Source organism: Idiotropiscis lumnitzeri, unplaced genomic scaffold, assembly GCF_059441095.1.
Source record: "Idiotropiscis lumnitzeri isolate Australia: NSW breed Sydney's pygmy pipehorse unplaced genomic scaffold, RoL_Ilum_1.0 HiC_scaffold_271, whole genome shotgun sequence".
NCBI lineage: Eukaryota > Metazoa > Chordata > Actinopteri > Syngnathiformes > Syngnathidae > Idiotropiscis > Idiotropiscis lumnitzeri.
In genome coordinates, this window is record NW_028283809.1 from 72,369 (window position 1) to 99,683 (window position 27,315).

At 39.4% G+C, this 27,315-nt stretch overlaps 2 protein-coding genes across 2 annotated transcripts; both read left to right on the forward strand.

Moving 5' to 3' along the window:
• Window positions 1–195: 195 nt before the first annotated feature.
• LOC148314544 (uncharacterized) lies at window positions 196–1,972 on the forward strand. The gene is made up of 2 exons (XM_088287640.1): window positions 196–792; window positions 1,646–1,972. The coding sequence occupies exons 1-2, from the start codon at window positions 196–198 to the stop codon at window positions 1,970–1,972; spliced, it is 924 nt and encodes a 307-aa protein (XP_088143766.1).
• Window positions 1,973–7,189: 5,217 nt separating this feature from the next.
• On the forward strand, window positions 7,190–26,339 carry LOC148314545 (arrestin domain-containing protein 1-like). The gene is made up of 8 exons (XM_088287657.1): window positions 7,190–7,406; window positions 11,691–11,801; window positions 12,037–12,087; window positions 13,624–13,778; window positions 16,943–17,125; window positions 22,082–22,258; window positions 24,738–25,257; window positions 25,897–26,339. The coding sequence occupies exons 1-8, from the start codon at window positions 7,289–7,291 to the stop codon at window positions 25,932–25,934; spliced, it is 1,353 nt and encodes a 450-aa protein (XP_088143783.1). The 5' UTR covers window positions 7,190–7,288; the 3' UTR covers window positions 25,935–26,339.
• The last annotated feature ends 976 nt before the right edge of the window (window positions 26,340–27,315 follow it).

The window sequence follows — 27,315 nt, forward strand, 5'->3', positions numbered from 1 at the left end:
CTTGGACTTTATTACAAGGACATTGCTGCTTTGCTGGCAAGTCGTCACCATTATGTTGTGTCTGAGAGACATTTAAAACGAATTTTGAAATCTTGCAATCTGCTTCGGCGAAAGGAATATACCACTTTGGATCGTGTTGTTAATTTTATTCAAGAACATTTACAGACATCGGGGCAGCTCTGTGGTTACAGATGGATGTATACTAAATGCAAGGAGAATGGGTTACACGTCAAGAAAGAACAGGTGCGCCTAATTTTAAAAGAACTTGACCCAAGAGGTGTAGAACTCAGGAGGAGGCGACGTCTTCATCGCCGAAGCTATTTTGCAAAAGGACCAAATTACATTTGGCATTTCGACTTGTATGACAAACTGAAACCATTTGGTATCTGTATCAACGGCTGCATAGATGGGTTTTCCCGGAAAATAATATGGATGAATGCGTTCACCACCAGCAGTGACCCAAAAATCGTTGGAGGCTTCTACATGGAGGCAGTCCAAAGATTAGGTGGTTGTCCGAGGATTGCCAGAGGTGACCGGGGCACAGAGAATGTTAAAGTCCGAGACTTTCAGCAGTTTCTCTCTCGCAACATTAACGACGGCTCCGGCATTGAAAGTTACATCGAAGGCGCCAGCACAGCTAACCAGCGCATTGAGAGTTGGTGGGGCTTCCTCAGAAGGGAATCAATTGAATTCTACATCGCTATCTTTACTGACCTGAAGGGCCGTGGTTTGTTCGACGGGACATATTTGGACCAAAATCTCATTCAGTTCTGCTTCATGGGCATCGTTCAGGTAAGCCATATGTCTATAAATGTTCTATTGTCATCTTAAATTGTGTATCAATTGCTTTTTAATATTTTCCAATGATAAAACACTAATTGTCAATGCTATCAATTACATTACAATAATTATTGTGAAGAAATAAGCAATGCAAGCCTATGCGCACAGCACTTGTCTTCCAAGCGTGTATCGGAACTACATTGCACACTCAATGGGCACGCGCATCAATATTGATCAATAATTTTAAGACCGCTGTCATATCCGAGTGGGTATCTGATGACAATTAACCATTGATATGACGTCTAAATCATTCGATTGATGTCATATTGATTTTGAATTGACATCAGATGCCCACTGAAGTACAATTAAGCATCAATTATAACGATAAAAAAGTCAGGCTATAAGAGGTTGGGATAATGAATGGTAAGTGGAACATTTTTTTTTGCATAGCCCAGCCTAAGTGACCACATCTTATGGTTCAGCATTGCATGTGCCATTCAAAGTGTTTTTCGGTATAAATATCAAATATCAGATGCAAGTACAATCAACTCAGTCAACTAGACCTCTTGCATTCCTTAGTTCGAGGGTGACAGTAGCTTCTAGTGCGCAGTATTTTTGCAGCCCATTACCTGTCCTATTTCACATCAGGTCCGGAGCTGTTGACGGCACTTCCATGCCAAAGGTCACATATTTCAATTCCCTCCTCTTCTATACTTTATTTCATGTAATTTTTTGCATCGTCTTCAAAAACGTCAAAATTGATTTTTATTTCAAGACATCTAATAAACCAAGATTATGACCCACAACCATATAAATATTTGGTTGCTCTCTTACTGTCTAATGTAGCTTACTGTTTTTTTTCCAGGACGAATTGGATGAGACCATCCGCGTGTGGGATGCACACGTCATCAGACCATCGAAGAACGAAAGGGTACCCAGTGGTCGGCCCCAAATCATGTACATGTTCCCAGAACTCTACTCAAGTTCTGACTGCATTTCTTCAGTGAACAGAGCTGATGTACAGTTGTGTTGGACCGCCTGCAGATTTTGCCCAGCCGTGCCATGTGACATAGACATTTACAACATCTGCAACATTATAATGCTGGAGTCACAGATTCAGCTTCCAGCTGATGCCTATCAAGCATTGGATCTGTACCTACATTTGAGGCGTGAGATTACATCCGCTCTCTAATTTGAGATGGCATTCAGAGCCTTACAAACTGATCAGACGCAGTACACCATGGAATACTTACTGCAATTGTATTTAATTTTACAGATGAAATTTGTATAAGCTTAGTTTGGAACTTGGATCTGATCATTTCCATGAGCACACCTACTAAACTATAACTTATACCACAATACTCACAGAGGAGTTGTATATATGACAGATATGTTGTGTAATGTGTATATCACAGAATGTATGTGCCATTTGTTTCAAAGAACATTTCCAATTTGTAGTACAGCATATAGTAGGAATGGCATTGTCATCTATGTTTTTGCTTTACCTTTACATCTGTCATGACCAGAAAATAAACAAAACTGTCAACAAAGCATAACAAACCAGTATAAGAAAGGAGAAATGTATTTATTCACCGATACTGTTGTTGGGAACTACTCTTATTTTAACATTTCATTAACCAAATAGTATAACTGCCTAAGACATTTTTTCACTTTCTGCTACATCAATAAGAAAAAAAAATACTAATGTGATTTAAACGGTGTTTTTGCTTTATGTTTGTGTAGTTTCTAAGTCATCCAAGTCATGATAAAATACAATGGGTGAATTGAAAGAAAACAACCTTTTTTTTCTTTACATTCCCAAAACATTTCAAAATGACTGGCAATTATGCTATTTGGCTAACACTATAAGGCCCTAACTGTCACGGTCGCCTTCCAGCTTCGGCTGGAAGGCGGAAGGTGGACTCTAAAAACGCCGACACGAAAAGATGATGTAATTGAAGAGCATTTATTGTGACCGTCTATGACACAATCAATCAATCACTATAATCATATATTTAGTAAGGAATTTGAAAGTCTAGAGTATATCTATAATTACAACCGTCGAAGGTCGACAAGAACGGAAAACGCTGGCGGACAACCCACACCAGGAAAACAATAACGAATAACAAAAAACGCTTGCAACGCAAGGAAACCGATGAACGGAAAATAGCTTACCACCAGAGGATAAGAATGAACCCAAACCACGAAGGAGAACAAAAAGCGAGCCGAAGAATAGCTGGAGCAAAGTACAAAACACAAATACGCAATAACTATACACGGAGTAATCAAGGCAAGAAATTAGTGATGGGTCCAGCGACACCGAGCCGTCGACGCGCGCGCCGAGCTTTCAGGGCAAACCCCGTGTCGGTGCGCGTACCGCTTTGAGAAAGTCACGTGACCACTACCAGAATCGTGTCGACACAGCGGTCGCGCGCCAAACTGTGTTCATAAGGAAGCGAATCTGTCAACAGGATGGACGCTCAAAACAAGCATCGAGTTATTGGCGCGTTACTTTGCATTAAATATCCGCAAGATGGAAGACGTCACTGTTGGTGCGCACTCAGAGGTGTAGCGCTATATGTCCGCACGTACAGAAGACCCGCTCTTATACTGGAAGTCCATGGAGGCAACGTTCCCTCACCTATTTATATTAGCCACACAGGCGTTGTGCACACCGGCCTCTTCAGTGCCTTGTGAGAAGATCTTCTCAAAGGCGGGGGAAATTGTCTAAAAAAAAAAGAAGAAATAGACTGAATAACAAAACGCTGGAGAAACTAATTTTTTGGAATAAAAATCTTTAATTACAATGAGTCCATTGTCATTCACAACACTTTTACTTGGGCATTCAGACAGATGTTCTCTTAATTTATCAACTGCGTCTCGAATATCAAAGATTTTTTTTATGAAATTGCGTGTATGTAAAAATAATGTGAAAGCAAATGCCTAATCAGAATCAGAAATCCGTTTGTCATTGTACTCAAGTGTGCAACGAGATTGTGAGGACCGCTCTCCAGCCAGGGCTGGAAAGCGGTGAAGGTGGACTCTTAAAACGCTGACAAGGGAAAAGTTTGGGTCACAAGGGTTTATTTTAACCGGCAAATCACAATCATTACTCAATAGGCAAGACAACTTGCTATCACTAATACTTTGGTATCTATAATTAACGTCGCCAGGAGACGAGAACGAAAAGCGCTGGTGGAGAGAACTCACACCAGGAAAATCAAAACGAGGAACAGAAAAAGCTTGCAACGCAAGAAAACCGAAAACGAGAGTGTGCTTCCACAAAAGGGTAAGGTTAGAGCCAATGCACGAAGCGAGAACAAAAAGCGAGCCGAAACATAGAAATCATCATAAACTTACAAAGACCATACACGGGGAAAAACTTGGGCGAAGACTGTAGCGAAGGCACATGGGCGAGAGCAAGTTCGGTCAATAATCCGACGTGAGAGTGTCGGCGCGGCTGGTTTAAATAGCCCGTGAGTCATTAGCTTCATGGATCGCAGCTGTGTGGCTCGTGAGCGCGTCTCGCTCGCGGCCGAGTCCCGAGGTAGCGCGCCGACGGGCACGCCCACCCATCTGCAACAATAACACATGGATCGTGACAGAGATTAGAGAGCTCCCCTCTCCAGTGCAATACAACAATAATTCAGTTAAATATATAAATTAGATAAAGAGAATAATTAGTGCGATGGAAAGTAATACGAAATAGGATATATAAAAACACATCACGTCGCTAATCAATGGAATTGGATAAAATTAGTTTGACAGATCAGTGTCAGATGACCCTGTCAAATGTTTCCTGCAAGTCCACCAGGTATCAGTATTCAGCAACACAGTGTCAATACATTGTGTCACTGTGTCGAAACGATACAGGATGCCTCATCTACCCATCACTACAAGGAATAAGTACGTTGAGCATGAGCATGAGCATGAGCATGAGCATGAGCATGAGCATGAGCATGAGCATGAGCATGAGCATGAGCATGAGCATGAGCATGAGCATGAGCATGAGCATGAGCATGAGCATGAGCATGAGCATGAGCATGAGCATGAGCATGAGCATGAGCATGAGCATGAGCATGAGCATGAGCATGAGCATGAGCATGAGCATGAGCATGAGCATGAGCATGAGCATGAGCATGAGCATGAGCATGAGCATGAGCATGAGCATGAGCATGAGCATGAGCATGAGCATGAGCATGAGCATGAGCATGAGCATGAGCATGAGCATGAGCATGAGCATGAGCATGAGCATGAGCATGAGCATGAGCATGAGCATGAGCATGAGCATGAGCATGAGCATGAGCATGAGCATGAGCATGAGCATGAGCATGAGCAAGGCAGGATTGGCAGGATAATAATCCGACGCGGACTGGTCCGCGACGGTGCCTTAAGTAGCCCGTAATCAAGGGCGATGATACGATGCAGCTGTGCGGATCGTGGGCGCGTCTCTCCCGGCCAGGTGACGAGCGAACGGGAACGAGCGCCGGAGGAAACGCCCACTCAGCTGCAACAACAACAGACGGATCGTGACACTAACAAGTACAGCCACTGATGCCATTTGAAAAATGTGGCTACTATCTGCATTTAAACAGATTATTTTTGTTGAACTAGTTGCTGTTGAACAAGATAATAAATTGCATTAAATTAGCAATGACAAAACGTGCTAAACGTGCAAACACTTCTTGAAAAAAAGTGAACATCACCTTTTAGAAAAAAAAATGTCTTTTGGACCTGAGCAAATTATCAGTCATTGTGCTGATGCATATTACAGCACAAAATATGAATGAACAAATGAAATTTTTTTGGGTGATAGTTAAATAAACACAAACTGTTTTTGTGGAATTTCATAACATTCTAAATACAATATGCAGCCCTTACGTTTGCTACAAAATATCCATTGAAAAGCAATCACTAGACAGCGCATTGTCAAACTCTTGTCGAAACTGTGGGTACGAGCTGTAGGTGCAAGGCAATTCGAGAACTGATCCACATGTGTGTGCCACAGGCCTTCGACTTAAACCACACAGTCGATTAAAAGTCACTTCAATGTTGTCCTTGCACAGCACAGTTGATCCTGTGCAGAAACGTAAAAATATCTCCAGTTGACGTTTGAGGTGAGCGCATGCAAAAACATCGAACTTCGAGTGCAGTACAACAGATTTTTACATTTTCGTTTACATCCCAGCGGCATGCAAACAAATATTCAGTAAAAGTATCATGGATTTTGGAGAAACATAAAAAAACATTCAAGTGATGGGGAAGTTGTGAAGGAGTGCTTAAATGTGGTTGCACAAACATTATTTAAAGGAAAACACTAAGCGATGTGTGAAATAATCTACCAAATCCCAATGGCCCCGACTCCGTTCCAACACAGATTTAAGTCACTGGCAGGGCAGTCACAAACTCATTTTTCTCATTAAGAGTAGTTAAAAATATATTCAAAAGAAAAAGTGGTGTCAAAGCTAATTTTGAATTAGTTTTTCATGAGGACAGCCATTTTTATTGATTGTGTACTGAACATGTTGACCTGGTTTACTCGTATAATTAGGCTTTCCGTTTTTTTTAGGCTGATAACTCTTTGATTTGAAAAAAAAAAGAAATATATAAATCAGTTTTGAATAGACAAAACTGAATTTAAGATTGTTTTAAGTAGTCACAATTATTATCATTTATTATCTAAATGAGCACATATTACAAATATAATTAGGACTAGTCGTTCTTGATAGCTACAGTAACAGCTGCTAATTCCAAATAGTCAAACTTACCTCTTAATCATTCATTACCAGCCAAGTAAAAAAGAATGACTCTTTGACGTCTTTAGAATAACAAAAGTGACGTCCCGTGAGAGAGAAAAAAACGGAGCGCTTCATTGCAGAGTTGCAGCCGTCAAGTCACAGTTACGCAACAGAAAAAAACTAAAAAATACGACTCAGAAAGACGTTGTTGACATCTTCAATATTCAAATGCACCTTTTAAATGTTAAGAAGGCTTGCCAGAAAACCCAATGCACAAAAATAACAAAAGTGACGTCATTAGACCCAGGTGAACTGAAGTTGCTGATCTTTTTCTTGTCACTAGTACACAAACGAGATTTTGAATGACAATGCCAACTATTCAAAAATTATGACTCTCAAAGATGTTCCATTCGTATTCGTTGGTCGGACTTTTCGTGTTCCTCGTCGAACAGAAAGACGTTGATATATTCATGTTGATATCATCAATCTCATGTCACGCTCCATTTATACCCTTTAGTCGGACTTTTTGAGTTCCTCGTCGAACAGTTTGCCTTTATATGTTGAATCCGCTTAACATAACTTTGTCACCCTCTCGCAAATGTATACAAGTGTACAAAGACAGTGGAGCATAAAGAGGACCAGTGTTTGACTGGTGACATGAGCCACCTGGAGAATGTGATGACGTCAGTTTTGAACAAAGGGGCGGGGCTTGAAAGGGCTTGCTTGGATCGCACAGGTGACTGTCGCAGTCTTGTAGGATCGGGTCAAACATGGGCAAAATTGACGCATTTGACATCACATTTGACAACAGTAAACAACTTTACAGCCCTGGCGAGTCTATCTCGGGGACCGTGACGATCAAAGTGGGTCAAAAGCTACCCTGTAAAGGTAAGAGGCAGGCAACGGTTAAATTACTCTGGTTTTTCTTGTTGGAATCAAGAAGGGGGGGAACAGTGTCGTCGTCAAACAAGGAAGTGAAACCTCACTTATCAGGAGTAACCAGAAAATACTCTTTTGCTTGTTGTTGAGGGGTCGTATTGATATACATGCATTCATTTAATGGAGGTTATTTAGAATTGTTATTATAAGTTATATATATAACAAACTGATATATTTTCTAAAATATGCAAATTCCCTTGTTGGAACAAAAACACTACAGGTTGAATCAATAAAGAGCACTAACGATTTTGATTAATCACTTTTATATTCTCTGACAATAGCGAGAGTATTTGATATGATACAAGCAGACATATATCGATATATGAATTGATCAATACATCCATACATGCATGCAGATACAGGGCATTTCTATACACTATAGATAATCTGCATATTTTGACGAAATACACTACAGTATATACATACACTTGTGTTTAAAATAGTATTAGTCCAACATAAATGATAAATCATCAGTTTTGATAGGAACCTATGGGCTGATATTCGTGCCACCAGAAACTGAATCTGAATATTGTTGATTTGAATGTGAATTGCTTAACCTGAATATTTGAATTGAAAACTGAATTATTGAATTGGGAGTGGTGTTTCTTTTGAGTAAGTGCACTCACCTGTGTGTAGTGAGTGTTTGGTTTTGATCTTATGGTGGTGTGAGCGTGGGGAACCAACGTTTTGCTGACCGAGAAACGCGCCCGTAAAGCAACTGCAGTCCGGCCAGCCTCCACTAGCTAAAACGAAGGCAAGCAAGCCGCCACTGTTATTTTTAATACTGTGCGTCGCGGTGCATTACGGCAATGCGCCGAAAGCGCGTGCTGTTGGCCACCTTCAAAATAAAATGTCACAAATTCATGTATGCACATCAGTGGTTTGGTTTTAAAATAATGTTATTTAACTTCTCTGTTTACACAGGGGAAATGCAAACAGTCTCAAAATTGCACCAAGAAATGTTCTGAACTGAGAAAGAAAGAGAAATTAATGTTAACCGTGCATCAATGGCTGACATTACAACTGGTTTAAAAAAAAAGATATGTTTTGGAAAATCGGGTGTAACTGTCAAATTTTGATATTTCTTTGGCGTTTCATTTTGAAATGCCACATCAGATTTTGATTGAAGTACTTTTGTTAGATACCTGGGGTGGTCTAGTGTGCCTCAGTAGTAGTCTGGTTGTGGGATAACGGAAACGTGATTTTTAATGATTTTTCAAAATCGTGTGTACTCTAAAATTTTGAGATTTCTTTGACGTTTTATTTTGAAATGTCACATCAGATTTTGATGAAAGTACCTTGGTTGGATTTGCCCCAGCACCGGTCTGGTTGCCGGATAACGGAGATGTATTTTTTTAGTGATTTTTCAAAATCGGGTGTAAAGGTAAAATTTTAAGATTTCTTTGGCCTTTTATTTTGAAACGACACATCAGGTTTTGATTATAGTACTTTGGTTGGATACCTGGGGTGGCCTTGTATGGTTGCGGGATAATGAAAACGTAATTTTTATTGATTTTTTTAAAATCATGTATAATGGTCAAAATTTTTAGATTTCTTCTGCCTTTTATTTTGAGATGCCACATCAAATTTTGATGAAACTATTTTGGGTGAATACCTGGGGTGGCCTAGTGTGCCCCAGCACTGGTCTGGTTGCGGAATAACCAAAACTGAATGCTTAATATTTTTTTTAATATCAATTGTAATGTCAGCCAGTGATGTACAGTTAACATTAATTTCTCTTTCTTTCTCAATTCAGAACATTTCTTGGTGCAATTTTGAGACAGTTTGCATTCCCCCTGGTCGAACAGAGAAGTTAAAAAACGTTTATTTGAAAGCCAAACCACTGACATGCATACATGAGTTTGTGAGCTTTTATTTTGAAGGTGGCCAACAGCACGCGCTTTCGGCGTATTACCGTAATGCACCGTGATGCACAGTATTAAAAGTAACAGTGGCAGCTGGATTGATTTGGTCTTTGCGAGTGGAGGCTGGCCTGACTGCAGTCGTACGCACCGCTGTGAAAGGGAAACGTGAGTTAAATAAACGTCCGTCAAAAGACAGATCAGCTCTTTCCACAACATGAAGATGCTGTAAGAGCTGATCTGTCCAAAAGAGGTACATTGAAAGGAAAATGAAACAAGTTCCTGTTAGCTTTTCTTATGCTGTGAATGCAATTCAATAAACAACAGTCAAGTAAGTGCAACAGTCTGCGTGCGCGTCATCAGTGTTTAAACTCCCCTCGTTTTAGCCTGCCATGGCGCATTTTAAGTCGGATGCCACAAGAGTGCATAAACGCACTGAACATGGACCACATGAAGTGAAGATGAAAGCTGTCTCAGGAGAAAGAAAATGATCGACAAGCATGTTAAAACTAAAGGTTACAAGACCAACTCCAAACCAATTGATGTACTTCTAATTGGAGTTGCACATATTTAGAAATTCAAGATCTACGGGAATGTAGCCAACCGCCTTAGACGTAGCCTCAGGTAGAAATTGCTTAAATATTAAAGAGAACAACAATATGAAATATAATAAAAATGCCCACAAAACCCCCCAAACACATTAAAGATAAACTGAAAGGTCAAGCTACAAACAAAATGCCAAACTGTATGTTGACAAGCCACAACGATTCAGCCCTATGTTCCCATTCATGGTATTCTCGTGAGAAATGTTCATGGGCTGGAATACCAATTCATAGGTGCTAGTTAGGTTAACGCATGCAACACATATGTGAAGCATTTCTCAGAAGCAGTGGTTATACGGCTAAATATTAGTTTAGGCATTTACTGCAATGCAAAACTCTAAATAGGTAAATCAGTTTATACCATTTTATTCACAGTTTGTAATGAAAAAATCTAAAACATATTCTTTTTAAAAAATGTATTTTTAATATAATGCACAGTTTTCCCAATGCATTGAAATAACAATTATAAGGATTTTGCGCTTTACTCACTTGTTTAAAAGTATACATTGCTGCCTTGTGATACCTGCGATCTACTGTTTTTTTTTATTTCGGGCTCCATGTTGTGATTATCTAAATGTACCCACCTTATGAATTTATCTATCCATCTCTCTATCTAGTCTCAGGCACGGCGCCAGGATTGAGAAATCAGTGTTATGACTTCTCTTAGCTTATAACGAGGTTGTCATTTATTTTTCATTGAAAGTAATTCCAGCGGCACGATGGACAAATGGTTAGCACGTTGGTCTCAAAGTGCAGAGGTCGTGGGTTTGATTCCGGCTCCGGCCTTCCTGAGTGGATATTGCATGCGTGGGTTTCCTTCAGGTACTCCGGTTTCCTCCCACATTCCAAAAACATGCATGGCAGGTTGATTGGACACTTAAAATTGTCCCTAGGTATGTGTGTGAGTGCAGATGGTTGTTTGTCTTTGTGTGCCCTGCCATTGGCTGGCAACCAGTTCAGGGTGTACCCCGCCTACTGCCCGGAGATACCTGGGATAGGCTCCAGCACACCCTGCGACCCTTGTGAGGAGAAGCGGATGGATAAAAGTAACTCCAAATCATGCAATCCAAATGACATTATTTTAGCAACCAGGCCTCTCCGTACGGCCAAACATTCCACACCGTCTACCTGCAAAAATTTCTAAACCATGTGGACACTCCCACGTTGAAAAACATGGTGGACGATCTACCATTGGCCTAGGTTTGCAGATACACTCATTTGTATTATTCGGCTGATGAAGACTACTATGATCAAAATGTTGCCAATAACTTCTGGACAGAGACTGCTGGCACACTTGGGAGAGACGAGAAGGTGGTTAAAAAAGTTGTTGCGTGTCAAACGCATACATTTCTGGCAGCTTCTGCACAGCAAACTTGGCATCAAAATTTAGCACCAACATTTTTAAATTTGAACGATTCTGGGAGAACTGGAATGTTCGTTCGGGTTCTACTCGACTCTCTCCCCAATGCTGCCATTGAGCTTTTTTTCTTTTGCTTAAAGGGATTTGCTTGTTTTCCTAGAAATTGTTATAAGATTTGTGGAAATACACTCTGTCTGAAATACAAAACAATTCATCTACCGTAAAGGTATTGTGTGTGGATTTGGGATACGGTCTGGTTACCTTATCTTTATCGGCATTGTTGACATATAATCTTTTTTCTTAATGCTCACTGTCATTGTATTGTTTTTTTGTGATGGGTTTAGCCATTGTTTTCTTAATACAGTATATCCACTACAATTACACTGATATTGTAATTTGTCATTTTCAGCCATTAAGGTCAACTGCAATGGTTTCTGTGGCATCACCAATAAAGTAAATGAAACAACATGGATAGAGGAGGAACAGTACTTCAACAATACAGTGTCTGTTGCAGACAAAGGTATGGATACAGTTCTTTTTTTTTTGTGCAGTAGATGATATTTGTGCATATACCAGTCCACATGTTAGAACAAAGTACAGAAACTATTTAATCAAATCTCATGTAGATAATTAAAATTTAAATGTATACATTGATCATTAACAGTTTTTCCCCTCGTTTCCCCAGCACAGAATTAACATTAACATTGAGTTTCTGTTTTATGCCTTTGTCTCCCATTTCATTCTATTGGAAACAGGAACTCTGAAACAAGGAAGTCATACTTTTCCCTTCAAGTTTCTTATTCCAGGTAAGAGGTAAAACTTGTCATTGTAAATTATATGACACTGGTCTGTGCAGTCCTCTCCATTTCAAAAATAGAAACCTCCCCCGAGAAATTAAGTCGTGCCCTTTTTTATTTTAAAGCAACCTGATCCCGTGACAAAATCAAATCGACATTTCATGTATATCACTATAATGATTTTAGAACCACTATTAGCGATTTTTTTTTACTGATGAAATGTCAAGACTGTTTCCAGTGCATAATTTTCAAAGTATTTAAATGCACAGAAATTACTTTAAATTACTCGAAATTACTAGAAGTTACTTTTCTTAACAATACAACACCACACATCTTCAGGAAACTACTGTAATAGTGGACATGTGCATCTCATCTAGAACATAAAGAATGAAGGGAGTAACATAACAATACAAACGATATATAAAAAAAGGCTGCGGTATAAGTATGGAAAAGCATCTCAGAAGACGAGTGCAAAACTGTTTGGGGATGTAAAGATTAATCAGAAATCTATATAAAATTGATTTAACTGCTTAAAATATGCATCGATGTAACAAATTAAAACTATCGAGTTGCAACACCGTGTTAACCCAAGCGCCTCTTTCATGTCTTTGCTGCTGCTGCTGCTGCAAAAAAAAAACTGCCTATGCACATTGCCTTGTCCGCAATGCACAAGCGTATTAGTGGTAATCCGGATCATCTGTGATGCAAAGCAAAGGTAGGTATTGTGGGTAGTGTAGTTTCATAGTTAAACCATGTTAGCGTTAGCAACAGAGTCTGAAAGTGAGCGCATTTCACCAAATTACGGTACTTAATACAACGTACACCTCCCTTTCATAGAAGCACGGCGGTGATAAACGAGCACCCTAAAAATGAAGCATGTTGCAGCTGATGCCCGTCATCTCTGTAAAATAGCTGTAGTTAATACGCAAAGGTTACCATGTGCTGTCTGATGGAGCACCGCACGTGATGTTGTCCTGTGGTACGCTAATATTGTTGTGTCTTCTGTGGATTATGGCAGCATTAGTCAATGAACTCTCATTTGTTAAAAACAAAACACAGTTTTCATATAATCGTGTTTGGCATCAAACAGCTATAGCTCACATGCTATGATGCTATTACGGTCACTCGGCGACCACGTGCCATGTTCTGCATTTAGAAACTCGGAAATCTTTTGTTTGACTGATGAATGAACTCTGTAGTCCACTATGTAAAGATTTCTATAGTGAGCTGCGAGTAGGGAATGTGTGAATGGTATTAAAATAACAAAAAAAAAAAAAGACTTGTGACAAATCTAGCTACTTTTTGTGGTGTTATTGGAGACTTTTTGAGACTCTTAAGACTTTGTCCCAGATGCAGTCAGAGCGGCAGATGTTCACCGCCAGACCCTGTAAACCATTTGCCGTTTCAAATGTGAGTTTTATGTTGTGCTTAGAAATGGAGAATTCGTCACGACTGTAGTTGAAGTTGGTGTTCTTATTAAAACATAGTTTGAATAATCACACTCTCTAAAGCATATATATATATATATTTTTTTTTTTGTTCCAGGCTCTGCTCCAACATCGTTTGAGGGCAACTATGGTAGAATAGTATACAGAATAAGAGCTTCTGTTGACACACCGCGCTTTACCAAAGATTACAACACAGAGAAAGCATTCTACCTGTTGGACCCCCTCAACTTAAACAAAATTCCAGAAATATGGGTGAGCCATCAACTGTATTTCTTTTGATTTCGGAATTGGTAGAATATATTGGCCCATTTGGCTTTCATTCAGATGATGCATAACCCCCAGACAGATCAAACTTGAATCACTGGGTTTAGAAACTTCTTCTCAACCTCTGTATGTATGTATGTATGTATGTATGTTATGTATTTTGCACATAGACAATAAAACAATATAAGAACGAATTGTGTAGCTGAGATCCAAAAAATCATATTGGGTTTATAAAAAAAGATATCACCTCATTATATATCTTCATATTCAGTGTACATAATCATATTCATTATACCAACAAACTATAGTTACATCTGTCTGTGATTGAGAAGGTGTTCAATGAGGTTTGCTGACTTTGATTTCTCAAATATGTTTTAGTTAGGGCTGTCAAAATTAAAGCATTAACTCAGGTGATTAATCCAAAAAAATTCTAATTCAGTTAAATATTTTAAATCAGTTAACTCAGTTTGATTTACTTAAAAAATAACTTGCATACTTTGCAAATATTGTGCCATATTAGCCGTCTTTAGTACGTCTCAGAACAAAACACTGAGTTTAAGTTACCACTGGGCCTTGCAAACCAACACTGCTGGAGTGTGGCGCTTGTGGGCAGTTTTGAGAAATGTTACGAAAATAAATGTCTGCAAAGATGTCTCCATTTAGATCGTATTCAAGAATCCAAGAAAGTTATTAGAACAGTCTTTGAATTAAATATACTTCATATTTGGTGATTTTGCATCAATTCCAAGATAGTATTCAAGTAAATACCTGTTGTAAGCTTCTCAAAAAATAGTAGTTGAAAAATGTGATGAATCACAATTAATCATGGAATTTTTTTAGATTAATTAGTTAAAATAATAATCACTTGACAGCACTAGTTTTAGGCTTGATTTTAAAGTTACTTAGTGAAGTTGCCTTAGCTGATATTGGAATATTTTTGTTCCATAGCTGAGGCCCCCTATGCCTTACTTAAAACTGGCAGAGAAGCGTGCCACACAATGGGACATTACGGATGTCTCGTTTGAACAGGATTAAAAAAAACAACAAAAACTGAAGGGTGGAAGTATACTGTGATGTCTGAAATGGCACTGTGTAAATAAAGATTCTGTATTAATTATTTATACATTACTGTATGTTAAAGATTGGAAAGAAATTTAGCTGTCTGAAGAGGTGTGCTAAATGAGCAGCAAAGTTACTGTATCTTTTTGTAGGATAAAAGCTTTGGAAGTGAGAATGATGTGTACTTCCCCATATAATATTACAATATGCACGATAGTGATCCGGTATATTTGAAGGTTTTAAGGCAGTCCTGATTTACTATATTTCATAATTTGCAGATAACACCAGAAGACTTGTTTCACTCTGTTCCATTTTCTCATACCATACAGAGTGGACGATTAAAGCATCGACTTGCTTACTTAACTTTTATTAACTTCTTAACCATGGAGTACAGTATGATACTCTTGTCCCGTAACTTTGGGAAAAACGTCACTTCCTCTCGACCCTTCTCTCACTCTAATCTGCCCCCTAAGGAACATCAACAACTAACAATACCATTGTTACAACTTGGATATTTAATTTCTAATGAATGACTTTTGCAACTTAGCGCTCATCAATCACGACCCCAAGAAAACGTATGGAGACGTTAGGAATAGAGTTACTTTACAGCCAAAGATCAATGTTAATTGTGGGTGTATTTTTACATTTAAATTGAATAAGATTAGATGTATACACAAAGAGGGGAAATTTGTTCAACATAAACCATTTTGAAATATTATCTAGGTCAGAATTTGCTTTGCCCATACGTGCAGAGAAATCCAAATGCGAGAACAATAGATTAGTATCATCTCCAAATAGTATAGGAAATGAGGAGGGAGAGGCTGCTGCTAGGTCATTCATATGATTAAGGAATGACAGAGGTCCCAGAATAAAACCCTGTGGTACGCCACATGTGAGGTTGTCATAGTCTGATGACCATCCATTTCTGTACACAAACTGTTACTGACTGTAATTTGTAAACCTTACATGGGTAGTTCCAGTCAAACCAAAATCTTCTTGTTTTTCAAGTAAGAGATTATAATTTACATTGTTGGAGGCTTTAGATAAATCCCCCAAAATTTCAAGAGCAAATTAATTATTGTCGAATGCAGTTTAATCTTTGTTAACAAATTGAAGTATGCCCAATTCAGTTTATTTTTTCCTAAACCTATTCTAATGTTCATACATGTTCCATTATTGCAAGCGCACCATCATTCTATTGTAAACAGGCCTCCACAGAGAAACATGAACAGAACAGAAATGGGGTGGTTTTTAGTTGGTAATATTCATAGGGGATTGATTTTTTTATTTTTTTTTTATCTGAGTTTAAGCCTAGTCATCACCTGCAAAGATTTGCAGAGGGCTAGAGTAAATTGTGGCTTTTTGCCAGTACTGAACTTTTTAGTTTGTTTGCTGACCAGGAGAAAACCTACAATATTAAATAGGGCATTATAGGAATTTAAGACAGATTGGCTTGTTCAACATCATTATAAATATGGTTAAACACCATCCCATGGAACATCATCGATCTGCTCTCTAAATTAGTCAATACTCAAACACTCAAAAAGTGTACATTTTCCATTCCCTGTTTTTGCACGTAAGTCATTGAAGCTACATGCAATACTAGCAAATTACTAGATATAGCAGTGTAAATTATACCAGACATCAATTCATTGTTTAAATAAAAAGTGTCGCAGATGATGACATGATTTCAGTAGGTTTAATGATTAGGGGGTAGAAAGAATGTGCATGGAAAGTGTTAAAAAAATTCAGACACAATTTAACATATCAATGTTGAAATCACCCAGTAAAATACAAACTTTACCTTCCTTGGTAATTTTATCCAAGACATATACACACAGGGCAGTCTTGAGACTTTGCTTTGTTTCAGCTCCAGCTGTTGTGAAATGCGCTATATAAATAAAGTTCAATTGTATTGTATGATGCTTTCTTTAACCAGGTTAAAAATTGTCTAATTGATTTTAATTCTGTTTTTGAAGATAGATCTGGACAGTGAACCTACCCTGTGCGGTACAGGATTTAGCAATATTTTAATTCAAGTTTAATTCAACAAATTTGTCAGCGATGTCCTCTAACTGCCTATCTCTATGCAGGGTCCCTGCTCGTCTTCAGTGATCCAGGAATTCAGCTACATGCTATTAAAAACTGGCACAGTGAAACTGAAAGCCCAAATTGACAAGAAGGGTTACACACCAGGCCAGATTATTCAACTGTCAACTTTCATCCACAATAAATCGGAGAAGAGTACAAGCAACATAACCGCCTCTCTGGTGCAGGTAAACCTTCCTCTAATTACATCACATATTCTTGGTCCAAATTTTCAACAATCAATGCAGTTTGTTTATACTCATTTCTGATATTGTTTAGATGACTATACACTCATCACTCAAGTGTGTCAGTAATGTGGCATTTCTGCTACTGTGAGTTAAGATGTAATGACATGAACATTTAATTTTACTAATAACATGACCAAAATGATTACAATAATCATGTAAGTAGAGGAATGTAAACAGCCACTAGAAATCAAACTCTGAAAAATGTTTCATTTAGAATACATAACATGCAAAATCACTAATCCTACATCCTTTTTTACATGAATATTTCCAAATAGCAAAAGTTGATTTTCAAACATGTAAGACCCCATGGAATTTACTTGAAATCAGTAAAATCCAAGTGATATTCTGGTGGCAATGGAATGCCATCAAAACCATCAAATGAATTAGACTTGTCTAAAGGAATATTAGATTTTCCAGCATTCAATTAGTCAGTGTGGATAAGAAATTAAAGTGCAAACTTCCATGGCATCTGATTTCCTGAAAAAAGGTTTGTCCATTAAGTAGCAAAACAATGACATCCCCTGTACGCAGCCATATTGGACGTTTTGGACTGCTTCACGTAATTACTTTGACATGTGATGTATGCTGCACTGTTCATTTTGGACTTGTGTATGTCTATGGTGCTACAAAAATGACGGATGGCATCATTAACTATTCCCGTAATTTAGAGATCACTCCTCCCATCAGGTTTCATGTTCGCCCTAGGAGAAAGGGGGTGGGGAGAGAAATTAGCAGCGCCTGACAATGTAGTCGGCCTGCCAGCCTCCAATGTGATTTCTACATCCGTAAAACATAACAGATAACAGTGTACCCTCGCCACTTCATGCTTCATGTTTTGCGGCTTCAATGGTATACAACGGGTTTTACAAAATATTCATCAAAAGAAAAAAAAAAATACTGCCATCGGCAACCATATTGCCGAAAGATGTGTTGTTTCAAAGAGATGCAATGGAATGGCTTAATGGAGGTGTGTCCACATATTGTCAACTTAATTTTTGTTCACAAATCGATACCAAGGCTCCGTTACCACTTTGTCTGTAAATTTTAGGCCATTTTGAAAACTACTACAGTTTCCTCATTCTGCAGCTGTGGCGTTATTGCCGCCTGTGTTTAACGTAGGGCTGTTTTTTTTGTAGACCGTGGCGAGTGAAAATAGTAAGGTTTGCAACATTTAAATTGGATTTTTTTTAATTAATCACATGGATCGATTTCCATGTGATTCTTCATTTCATAAGGACTCTTGTGTGTGACAAAGGCAAGTCTCCGTTTCATATTAATATCCCCTTAATAGAGAATCTTCGTTGGCTCATTGTTTTACTTAATGTGTTGGGGATAATGCGTCACAAAAGTAACACCGTACAGTACCGTATTTTCACGACCATAAGCCACACCTAAAAGTCCCAAATTTTCTCCAAAATGGACGAGGCACCTGATAATGCGGAGCGCCTTATGTATAGATGGAGTTCCAAATCTGTACATGTTGTGTGACTTTTATGAGCTCCGCTGTACTGACTGGGAACATTACACAGTGTGTTTAGCACCCTCTGTTGGTGAATGTTTGAGACTACAGAGCACTATGCTGACTGGGAGCATTTAAACCAGTGCTTCTCAAATAGTGGGGCGGGGCCCCCTGGGGTAGCGTGGTGTGACCCTTGGGGAACATGCTTTTTTTCCCGTTGTACTACAATAAAGTGTTGCACATCCACTCCAGTAGTTGGTAGTGGCGCTCTCATTGCTCATTGTGCGCAGCGAGTATTAACTCTATGATGTAGGTTTGTTTTGCAACGAAAATGCTATTATTTAGTTGCGGCGGAGACTGGGTGGTGGGGTGGGGGCGCTGCTGTAAGGCACTTTATTTTGGAGTCAGCCAGTTTGCCGTCAAGCTTCTTCAGTTGGTCCAAAATGCTGTTACTCGCCTCTTGACCGGTACTCGTAAGATGGAACACATATCTCCTATTCTGGGATCCCTTTACTGGCTTCCTGTACATTTTAGTTGTTTTGAAGATTCTATTATTTGTTTTCAAATCTTTAAATGGTCTCGACCCACCTGGCCTCTTTGAGCTCCTCTTCCCTTACGCACCTGCCTCTGTCGACCAGACTGTATTAGAAGTATCATGACTAAGCGAAGACTCAGAGGGGATTGAGCCGTTTTGGTTGCCAGTCCCTCTCTTTGTAATTTCCTCCTGGTAAGTGTCAGGCAAGCCCCTTCGCTTCCCATCTTTAAAAGTCATCTTAAAACTCATTTTTATTATTTGGCTTTTGCCTCAGCATGTGAACTGTTTTTTGGTTTTACTGTTTTTGTGCATTAGTCTTAATTATTAATTAAGTTTGTTTGTTGTTGTTGTTTGCTTTCTTTTTCTCCATGTGCAACACTTTGTATACAGTAATACCCCGGTTATCGCGGTTAATGGGGACCGAGACCACCCGCGAAAACTGAAAATCCGCGAAGTAGCGGCGCACCTTCAAAAATGCTTAAAAATAAATAAATAAATACAAAAAATTATATATATATATATATATATATATATATATATATACGGGTAGAGAGAGAGAATGAAATTTATGTTATAACAAAAAAAAAATTTATTATTAAAACTTATTATTTTTTTATTCCCCAGCCATTATTTTTGTATTTATTCAATTACTTCTTTTTGTATTTATTTAATTACTTCGACTTTTACCTGCTGGTACACCGTCCGGTGTGCCCTGTGAAATGAAAGGTGGCATTCTTCATTTATTTATTTATTCATTCATAACTGACAGCCTCGCGCTCCGCTCGTGCCCGGGCGGAAGAGGTGCTCCTCTTTGGCTTAATTGTCACGCACGCCGGACCTGCTCCCCCGAAGCGTGTCTCCGTTCGGTTGAACTCGGTTTCATTTCGCCCCGCCCGTGCCCGGGGAAGGTGCTCCTATTCGGCTTAACTGTGACACACGCCCGCCCTCCTCCCCCGGAGCTTCCATTCGGTTAAACTTAGGAGCTGCTTGGAACCGCCCATGCCCGGGGAAGGTGCTCCTCTACGGCGTAACTGTCACGCAACGCCGGCCGGCCTCCTCCGGAGCTCTCGTACGGTCCGAACCGCGCGAAACGTTGCCCCGGATCGTGCCCGGGGAACGTGCTCTTCTTCGTCCACTCTCCTCTTCGCCCACGCTCTTCTTCGGCGCACGCCGGCCGTCTAACCGCTCCAGCGCCCCCTCGTGCCGCTCGGCGAAACTACAATGCCCCCGAATATTTTTTAGACCCGCGAAGCACTGAACCCGCGAAAGGTGAACCGCGAAGTAGCGGGGTATTACTGTACAGCGTTGGTTGTCTTAAAGTGCTTTATAAAGAAATACCTGAGCAATTCAGGGAAGCTCCTTTTATACCCAATCATAGCACCCATCTGGGATGTTCCGAACAGGTGTTTGATGAGCATACCTCGACTAGTCTTTTGTGCCGCCTGTCCCAGGATTTTTGTACATGATTTGAAAATTATTGTGTTCTGTTTTTATTTACATTTTATACAACGTCTCAACTTCAATGGAATTGAGGTTGTTGTATGTCTTTATTTGGGTCAAAGTATTGACCTCCATTACGCCCAACCTATTTCTTTGAAGCCCAGGCATTCTTCATGAATCGCTATTAATTACCTACACTTTTATGAGTGCCCACTTATTCTCTCGCTATATAACCCATGTTTATGTTTTTTGGGCTTGTGGAGAATACAAAGTAATTAGTTAGCTTTGTTGCTACACTCATGTAGGATCATCAACAGCAACAATTCAAGACAATGCCCTGTGCATTATGTCATATATACACCAGGACTGACTAATCGATTTATACTCCATCCAAGCATTTCACTAATGTAAATTTTTAATTATTCATGCTTTAGTTAGTCATGTTTTAACAACTACTACTTGCCATAACAAGTTCATGCGCCTGCAAGATTGTTTTTGTCTGAATGACAGACACAAGGAGATATCTTGCGAATCTATTGCATTTAGCACACCATCGATATGGGCTGCGTAGCTCAATGGTTGAGTGGTCATTTCCAAACCTAGAGGTTGTGGGTTAGATTTCCAGCCATTGTCATCATGCTGAAGAATCCTTGAGCAAGTGAAATACCATTTACAGATGACCGTGACGGTTTTCCGAGTGACGATCCTCAACCACGCCACACGGATGAAAAAAATACCGTGCAGTTGACGCAGGTCTAAATGCTAATTGTCTTGGTCGCGTTATGTTAACATCAAACACACAGGCTGGCCGATAGCATGTACCAAGCCCGCTCGTCACACAAAGCCCCACCCGCTCCAGCAAGTCAAGATACATGGGATAAATATGGGCTGGAGGCTTTTAAAGGAGGTTGCTTGAAAAAAAATCATGAAATGGTCTAAAATTTTGTCATTGTTGTAAATGCTTTAGAATTGTTATCTTGCAGCATACACTGGCGTCCAGTGAAAGGTTTGTCTCCAAAATCATCTCTTTTCAGGAAAAAAACAAAAAAACTGCACTTTGTGTTCAAACATTCACATTGCATTGTCAAAGAGGCCAGGCCAGTTTCACCTCTTTAGATTTAATGATTAAAAAAATAATAATAATAACACACATACATGGACTGACCAATGGTCAGCATTGTGAAAAAATTACATTTACCAAATTGTGTCATAGGAGGTTTTGACCCAATATTCTTTTTAACAGACAGAAATTTTCAAGCTTTCTGCCACAAGACTCTTGTGAAATGTTGACAGGGAAAAAACAATGTAATGACGTATTGAGCTGAATTTCACTTGATAAGTTCAGTCTATCAAGAACAGAAAATTTCAGTAATATGAAAACAAAATTAAACATGTTATTGGTTTGCAGTGACTATTATGCAATGAGTTATGTTTGGAGATTAATGTCCTTTTTGTTTTTCAGAGAGTAACCTACCAGACAAAAAAACCCACCAATGATGTGAGGGCCATTGCAGAGTTGGAGGGAGGTCGAGTTAAGGCTGGAAAGGAGATGGAGTGGAAGGAGAAGATCATTGTTCCCCCTCTTCCTCAGTCATCCCTTGTTGGCTGTGACCTTATAAAGATTGAATACTACGTCAAAGTAAGAAAATACATTTTTATTTTTGCTTAGCTAAAAAGCACCTACTTTAGCTATTTTTTTAAATAAAGTTTTTATTTTATTTATTTATATTTTACCTCCCCGCCAACCCAACAACTTCCTACAGTGGCTTTCAAATATTTTTATAATACTCCTTAAACTTTTCCATTTTTTGTCACAGTATAGCCGTAAACATATTTATTTTGTTGAGATTTTATGTTTTTGACAAACACAAAGTGGTTGCCTAATTTTGACGTTGAATTAAACATAAAAGGCACTTTAATATTACTTGACTACATACAGTCCCCATTTAGTAGTTTTTCCATGAGCGAAATAACCGTATTTTCGGGACCGCGCCTATTCTATAGACTGAACAACTCTCCCAGCCATCGAGCCGGTCCCTTTGGGGTAATTGCTGAGTGCGTGTTAGCACTCCCTGTTGGCCAAAGTCTGGGACTTCTGTGCTACACATTTGAGTGTGACAAATACATTACGTGAATATGTATTTTCAGTGACGGTGCAAGAGAAAGCTGGACAAAAGGGCAGCTGTCCACAATGTCGGAGTCTGTCTCATCATTCATGTTATTTCAAGCAAGAAATGTTTAGACAACAGACTGCAAAAAAAAAAAAAAAAACACCACTCACATCTCTCTAACCTGATAAGGTTGATAAGATCCCAGAATGCCATAGTCTGATAATCTCCCAGAATGCCTCAGTGTGATAATCTCCCAGAATGCCTCAGTACTGTTTTTGTGTTATTTTTATTTCTTTTGGTGATAGGAATGGCATGAGATATGCATGTTTTGTGTTAATTGTATTTCTTTGTTTCATTATTTGCTTGTATGGTGTTCAGAGATATTTATGGTTTTGATTTGAAACCATGACTCTAGGAATGTGGTGACCAGTGACATCCCTCCCCTGACCTATTCAATTAGATGTGTTGCCATGACATCCCTGATTGTTCTGAGCTGAAGTGCTGCTACTCACAGACATTAGCACGCGCGTGCTAATGGCTGTTAGTAGCAGCTCGTGCTAGTTAGTAGCAGCTCACGCTAGCTCGGGCGGCTCAGTCTAAGTGTTAAATACAGAAATAGCACCCTCGACTGGTGCTGCGCCCTTTGATACAGCGTGTCTTTTGGCTGTAAAAATACAGTAATATAGTCTACTAACATTTTTGAGTGTTTCTATATATTGGCTGTTCTGGAAAGTTGCATTTTTTTATATTATATATTATTATATTTTTATTTTATATTGTTTTCTTTTTTTATCAAAACCTTATTACTTATTGCTTGACTTATTATGGAAAATTTAAATAATGTAATAATCTAATTGTGTGGATATGAATAGGTAAGGCTTTCATTTGCTGCGATAATTCCAAGAAATTGTTTGTAAAATGAGCCATTTTTAAATTTTGCATTCTAATGCTGCCGTCAGACCGTACACAAGCAGCGCGTTACCATATATAGTCAATACGGTTCGCACGGTTGTTGGCTGGGTGGCACGGTTTGAAGCAAAAACTTTGCTCCTTTTCCCATTTCGCCGTGGTAGTCTGAAGTGAACTTTTGGCGGCACCGTATCGCCGACAGCCATTCAGCACCCACAACGTACTTACAAGGAACAGCAATTGCACATCCACAGATTGTCTTAAAAAAATAAGTAAATAAATTCTGAAACATACAGTGCAGTGAAATAAAAAGCAACCCTGTGTAGTTGCACGACAAACAAAAACACGTGAGACACATGGGGCGATGTGATATTTCATGTCCCGTCATATTTAAATGATCACTTGATCAAATGATCAGTCGTCATTTTGCGTATTAATGATACCTTTGAAAAGAAATCTCTCTCGCCAGCCTATAAGGAACACGAACTTAACTCTTAGCCGCTAACGCTGGAGCCGCTGTTAAACGCTGACAGCAGGCACCGTATAATATGATATCAGTGTAAGAACAGTACTTTTTAGCGTCCTTAATTAGCTATTGCTCTTGATTTCCGGACGATGTTGTGTTATTGATGTTGGTGGCAATATAAAGTAGACCCAGCTACAGATGGAAATGCATGTCAAGGCAGTGTCACCCGCTATTTGGCAAGGCAAGGTTAATTTTGAAGTTGCCCTTCTCACCACGTTGGCGGTGTGTTACTGTCATGCATAGCATGAACACTTATTGCTGCAGTTGGCTTGACTTTTTCCTGATACTGTGCACCAAATAAATACAAATAAATAAACAGGTGTACAAGACAGAAAAAAATGCTTCAAGCATTTTTTTTTTAACCAAGATACTCAAATTACGTGAGGAGCCATTTCAGCCCTCATGCATGCTTTCCAAACTGTATTATCCAAAAGGTCTGTATTTTCTTAAATCTTCTAATGGCCTTGCATCCCAGCGTTATCCCCATGTAATTTGGCTACAATCAAGTATTTTGAGGTGAATTTAGTTTAGAATATGGGTCTAACTGTTTAAACTTTAATCCGTGCAACCAGGTCAGCCTTAAGTCTCCAAGTGTCCTCTTGACGTTACCGCTCCACGTAGGGAACGTATCTTTGGACAAGAAGTTTCACCCATCCATAAATGAAGGTCGTCTCTCTTCTGCCCATGTTGGAGACGCATCATCTGCCTCAGCGTCACCTGCTGCATCGTTTCCACCTCCCCTCGCCCCAAAACCGGCTCCTCGTCCTGCTCCTCGGTCCAGACTTTCATATTCAAATACTCCAACTGCTCCACCAAGTGAATGCCACCATGGCGCTGAGGGTGGTATGCCTATGGATGACAGCTTCACAAACAAGCGCCAATCCCAATTTGTGTCACCAAGTGGATTTAGTTATGCTCCTGGCCTCTCTTTCTCTAACAGTCACCACAACCAGTCAGGCACAAACCCTGAGGGAACTCAAATCAGTGGTTCCACAAGGAGCTCAGCTCTTCCTTCTCATGAAAGCACTGCTTGCTCAGTGTTAACTCCAGTTAGCCTGCCTCCAGACTACCGGAGCATAGCCTACCCACAAGGTTAGTAGGCATGTTTTCTTTCATGATAAGCTGTTTTCTCACACAAAAACTAACCATTTGTTTGTCCAACGTATTTGGTTGTGGACAATATGAACTGTACTTTACAGCCATGCCGGTACACTGCATTTCACTAATAATATATTTGCAAAGCTCTTTTCCGAACCATAACAACCCCCTCCCTACCACAAACACACAAAAATAACTGATTGAACAATTTTAACGACGGTTTATTGTTCTAAAATTTGCAAGTTTTGATAAACACGTTTTCGACAAATAATGAAAATCAAAAGTGAGTGTTTAGGAAAAGAGCTCTGCGTTTAGGCACATTCCAATTGGAGTTTATCATACCCGTGGGTGGGTGGAAGCGGGTAAAACAAAAATTATGGACAGCTTCAGACAGACATAAACTAATTTTGCCATTTTGTGTATATGTATATCAATATATATATGATATGATATATATATATATATATATATATATGTATGTATGTATGTAGGGGTGTGTGTGGGGGTGTGTGTGTGTGTGTGGGGGTGCGTGCGTGTGTGTGGGGGTGTGTGTGTGCGTGCGCGCGTGTGTACTAGTTGGCTTCTCAGTAATGTTCCTCACAAATTAACTGCCATTGTGATTTTGTTTTTCAGAAGCTCCTCCTTCCTATGATGAAAGCTGTAACACATAAATTGAGTGGAGGAACAGGAACCGTCCTGGCATGATTACATGTGGATGTTGTGGCAATCCATGCTTACAATTGGATTTGATTTGTTTTCTGAAAAAGAAATGTGTGTTTGTGTACTTTATTCCCCTAATACATAGAGTATATTTTAAATCAGAACAGCACCGCACATATTTAATGTATTTTACAATTGGAATAAAAGTCTAAAAAGTGAGATGATTTTTTTTTTTTTACCTATGGTGTCAAGATTTGACCTTGTTCAGTCTTAAAATAAAATGCCTTCTTATCCTACTGTAATTGTTCTCAACACATAAATACTCACTGTAGGAAAGTTGATTCATAGCAATCATCATGTGAAATAACACAAAATTCTTTGCACTAACTCAATAAAACATTCTTTTTTTACTCATACGTGTGCGCCAATGTGTGTGGCGATGCTCCTACTTTATTTTTTATTCACAGTGCTTGCTGCTGTTCTGACTGAGTCTGCTGATTTATGATCAATAATTTTTATTGGATTTTCAACAATTGGTTGGAAGTTCAAGTGTGTTTTAGTGTGGTGTTGAGAAGACGTTGCCTCTAATTCTGCCAGACATACCATCTGATACTCCCGGAACGCCCCAACATTACTTCCCGCTGTTGGAGTCGAGTCACCGTGGAAATGAGAAGTAGTTAGTAAATCAACCTTTAAAAGCCAAACTTACTCCAATGCGTGTTCGTTTTTTTGTGCTCAAGAAGAAAAGGGTAAAATAAAGACTCCACAACTGATTAGAGTTCCGATATTTAGTTTCTTCAAGTTCTGGAGTTCAGGAAATAGTACAAAGACAGATATCTGGGCGGCTTTTTCTTAATCTCACGAGAAACTGCACTCGGGCCAGCCCAGTCAAAAAATGCGCGCCATCTTTCAGCCCAGTTTCAGTTTTTATAGGAGTTTTTTATGTCAAGGGTAATGTAGGTTGAATCGGTCGTCCTCGCTCCCTCCCAAGGCACGGGTCCACGTCCAAGGGAAGGTTTTCCCCAGGTTAGTCATCGTCTGGATAGTTGATGATGGTCGATTCCCGTCTGGTCCCGTAGACTGGCACGCCAAGGCTGGCCTTCTCCGGCGGGCCGTCTCTCCGCTGGCATTCTTCTGTAATCTTGTCAGTGTGCATGTGTGCGCGTGTATGTGCAAGTGTATGTGTATGTCTGTGTGTGTGTATGCGGAAGTGCATGTGCTCCGATCTCCAATTATGTCTTTCGGAATGTGTTTTTCTTTTGATTGCGTCTGTGTGAGTCCTCCAGTGCCCAATTTGGTATGTTTGCATCGCTACAGCCAATGTGGAGAATGTGCTTCGTCGTATTTGTCCATGAAGTGCTGTGAATGTGAGGGCAGCTCATGGAAATGCTA

What these genes read in the sequence shown, in the direction of transcription:
- LOC148314544 (XM_088287640.1), top strand. Translation starts at nt 196, where the DNA reads ATGTATACTAAATGCAAGGAGAATGGGTTACACGTCAAGAAAGAACAG. An exon ending in GCTTCATGGGCATCGTTCAG is followed by an intron (nt 793 to 1,645) that starts GTAAGCCATATG and finishes TTTTTTTTCCAG; the next exon opens with GACGAATTGGATGAGACCAT.
- LOC148314545 (XM_088287657.1), top strand. Translation starts at nt 7,289, where the DNA reads ATGGGCAAAATTGACGCATTTGACATCACATTTGACAACAGTAAACAA. An exon ending in AGTGTCTGTTGCAGACAAAG is followed by an intron (nt 11,802 to 12,036) that starts GTATGGATACAG and finishes TATTGGAAACAG; the next exon opens with GAACTCTGAAACAAGGAAGT. An exon ending in CTTCAAGTTTCTTATTCCAG is followed by an intron (nt 12,088 to 13,623) that starts GTAAGAGGTAAA and finishes TTTTTGTTCCAG; the next exon opens with GCTCTGCTCCAACATCGTTT.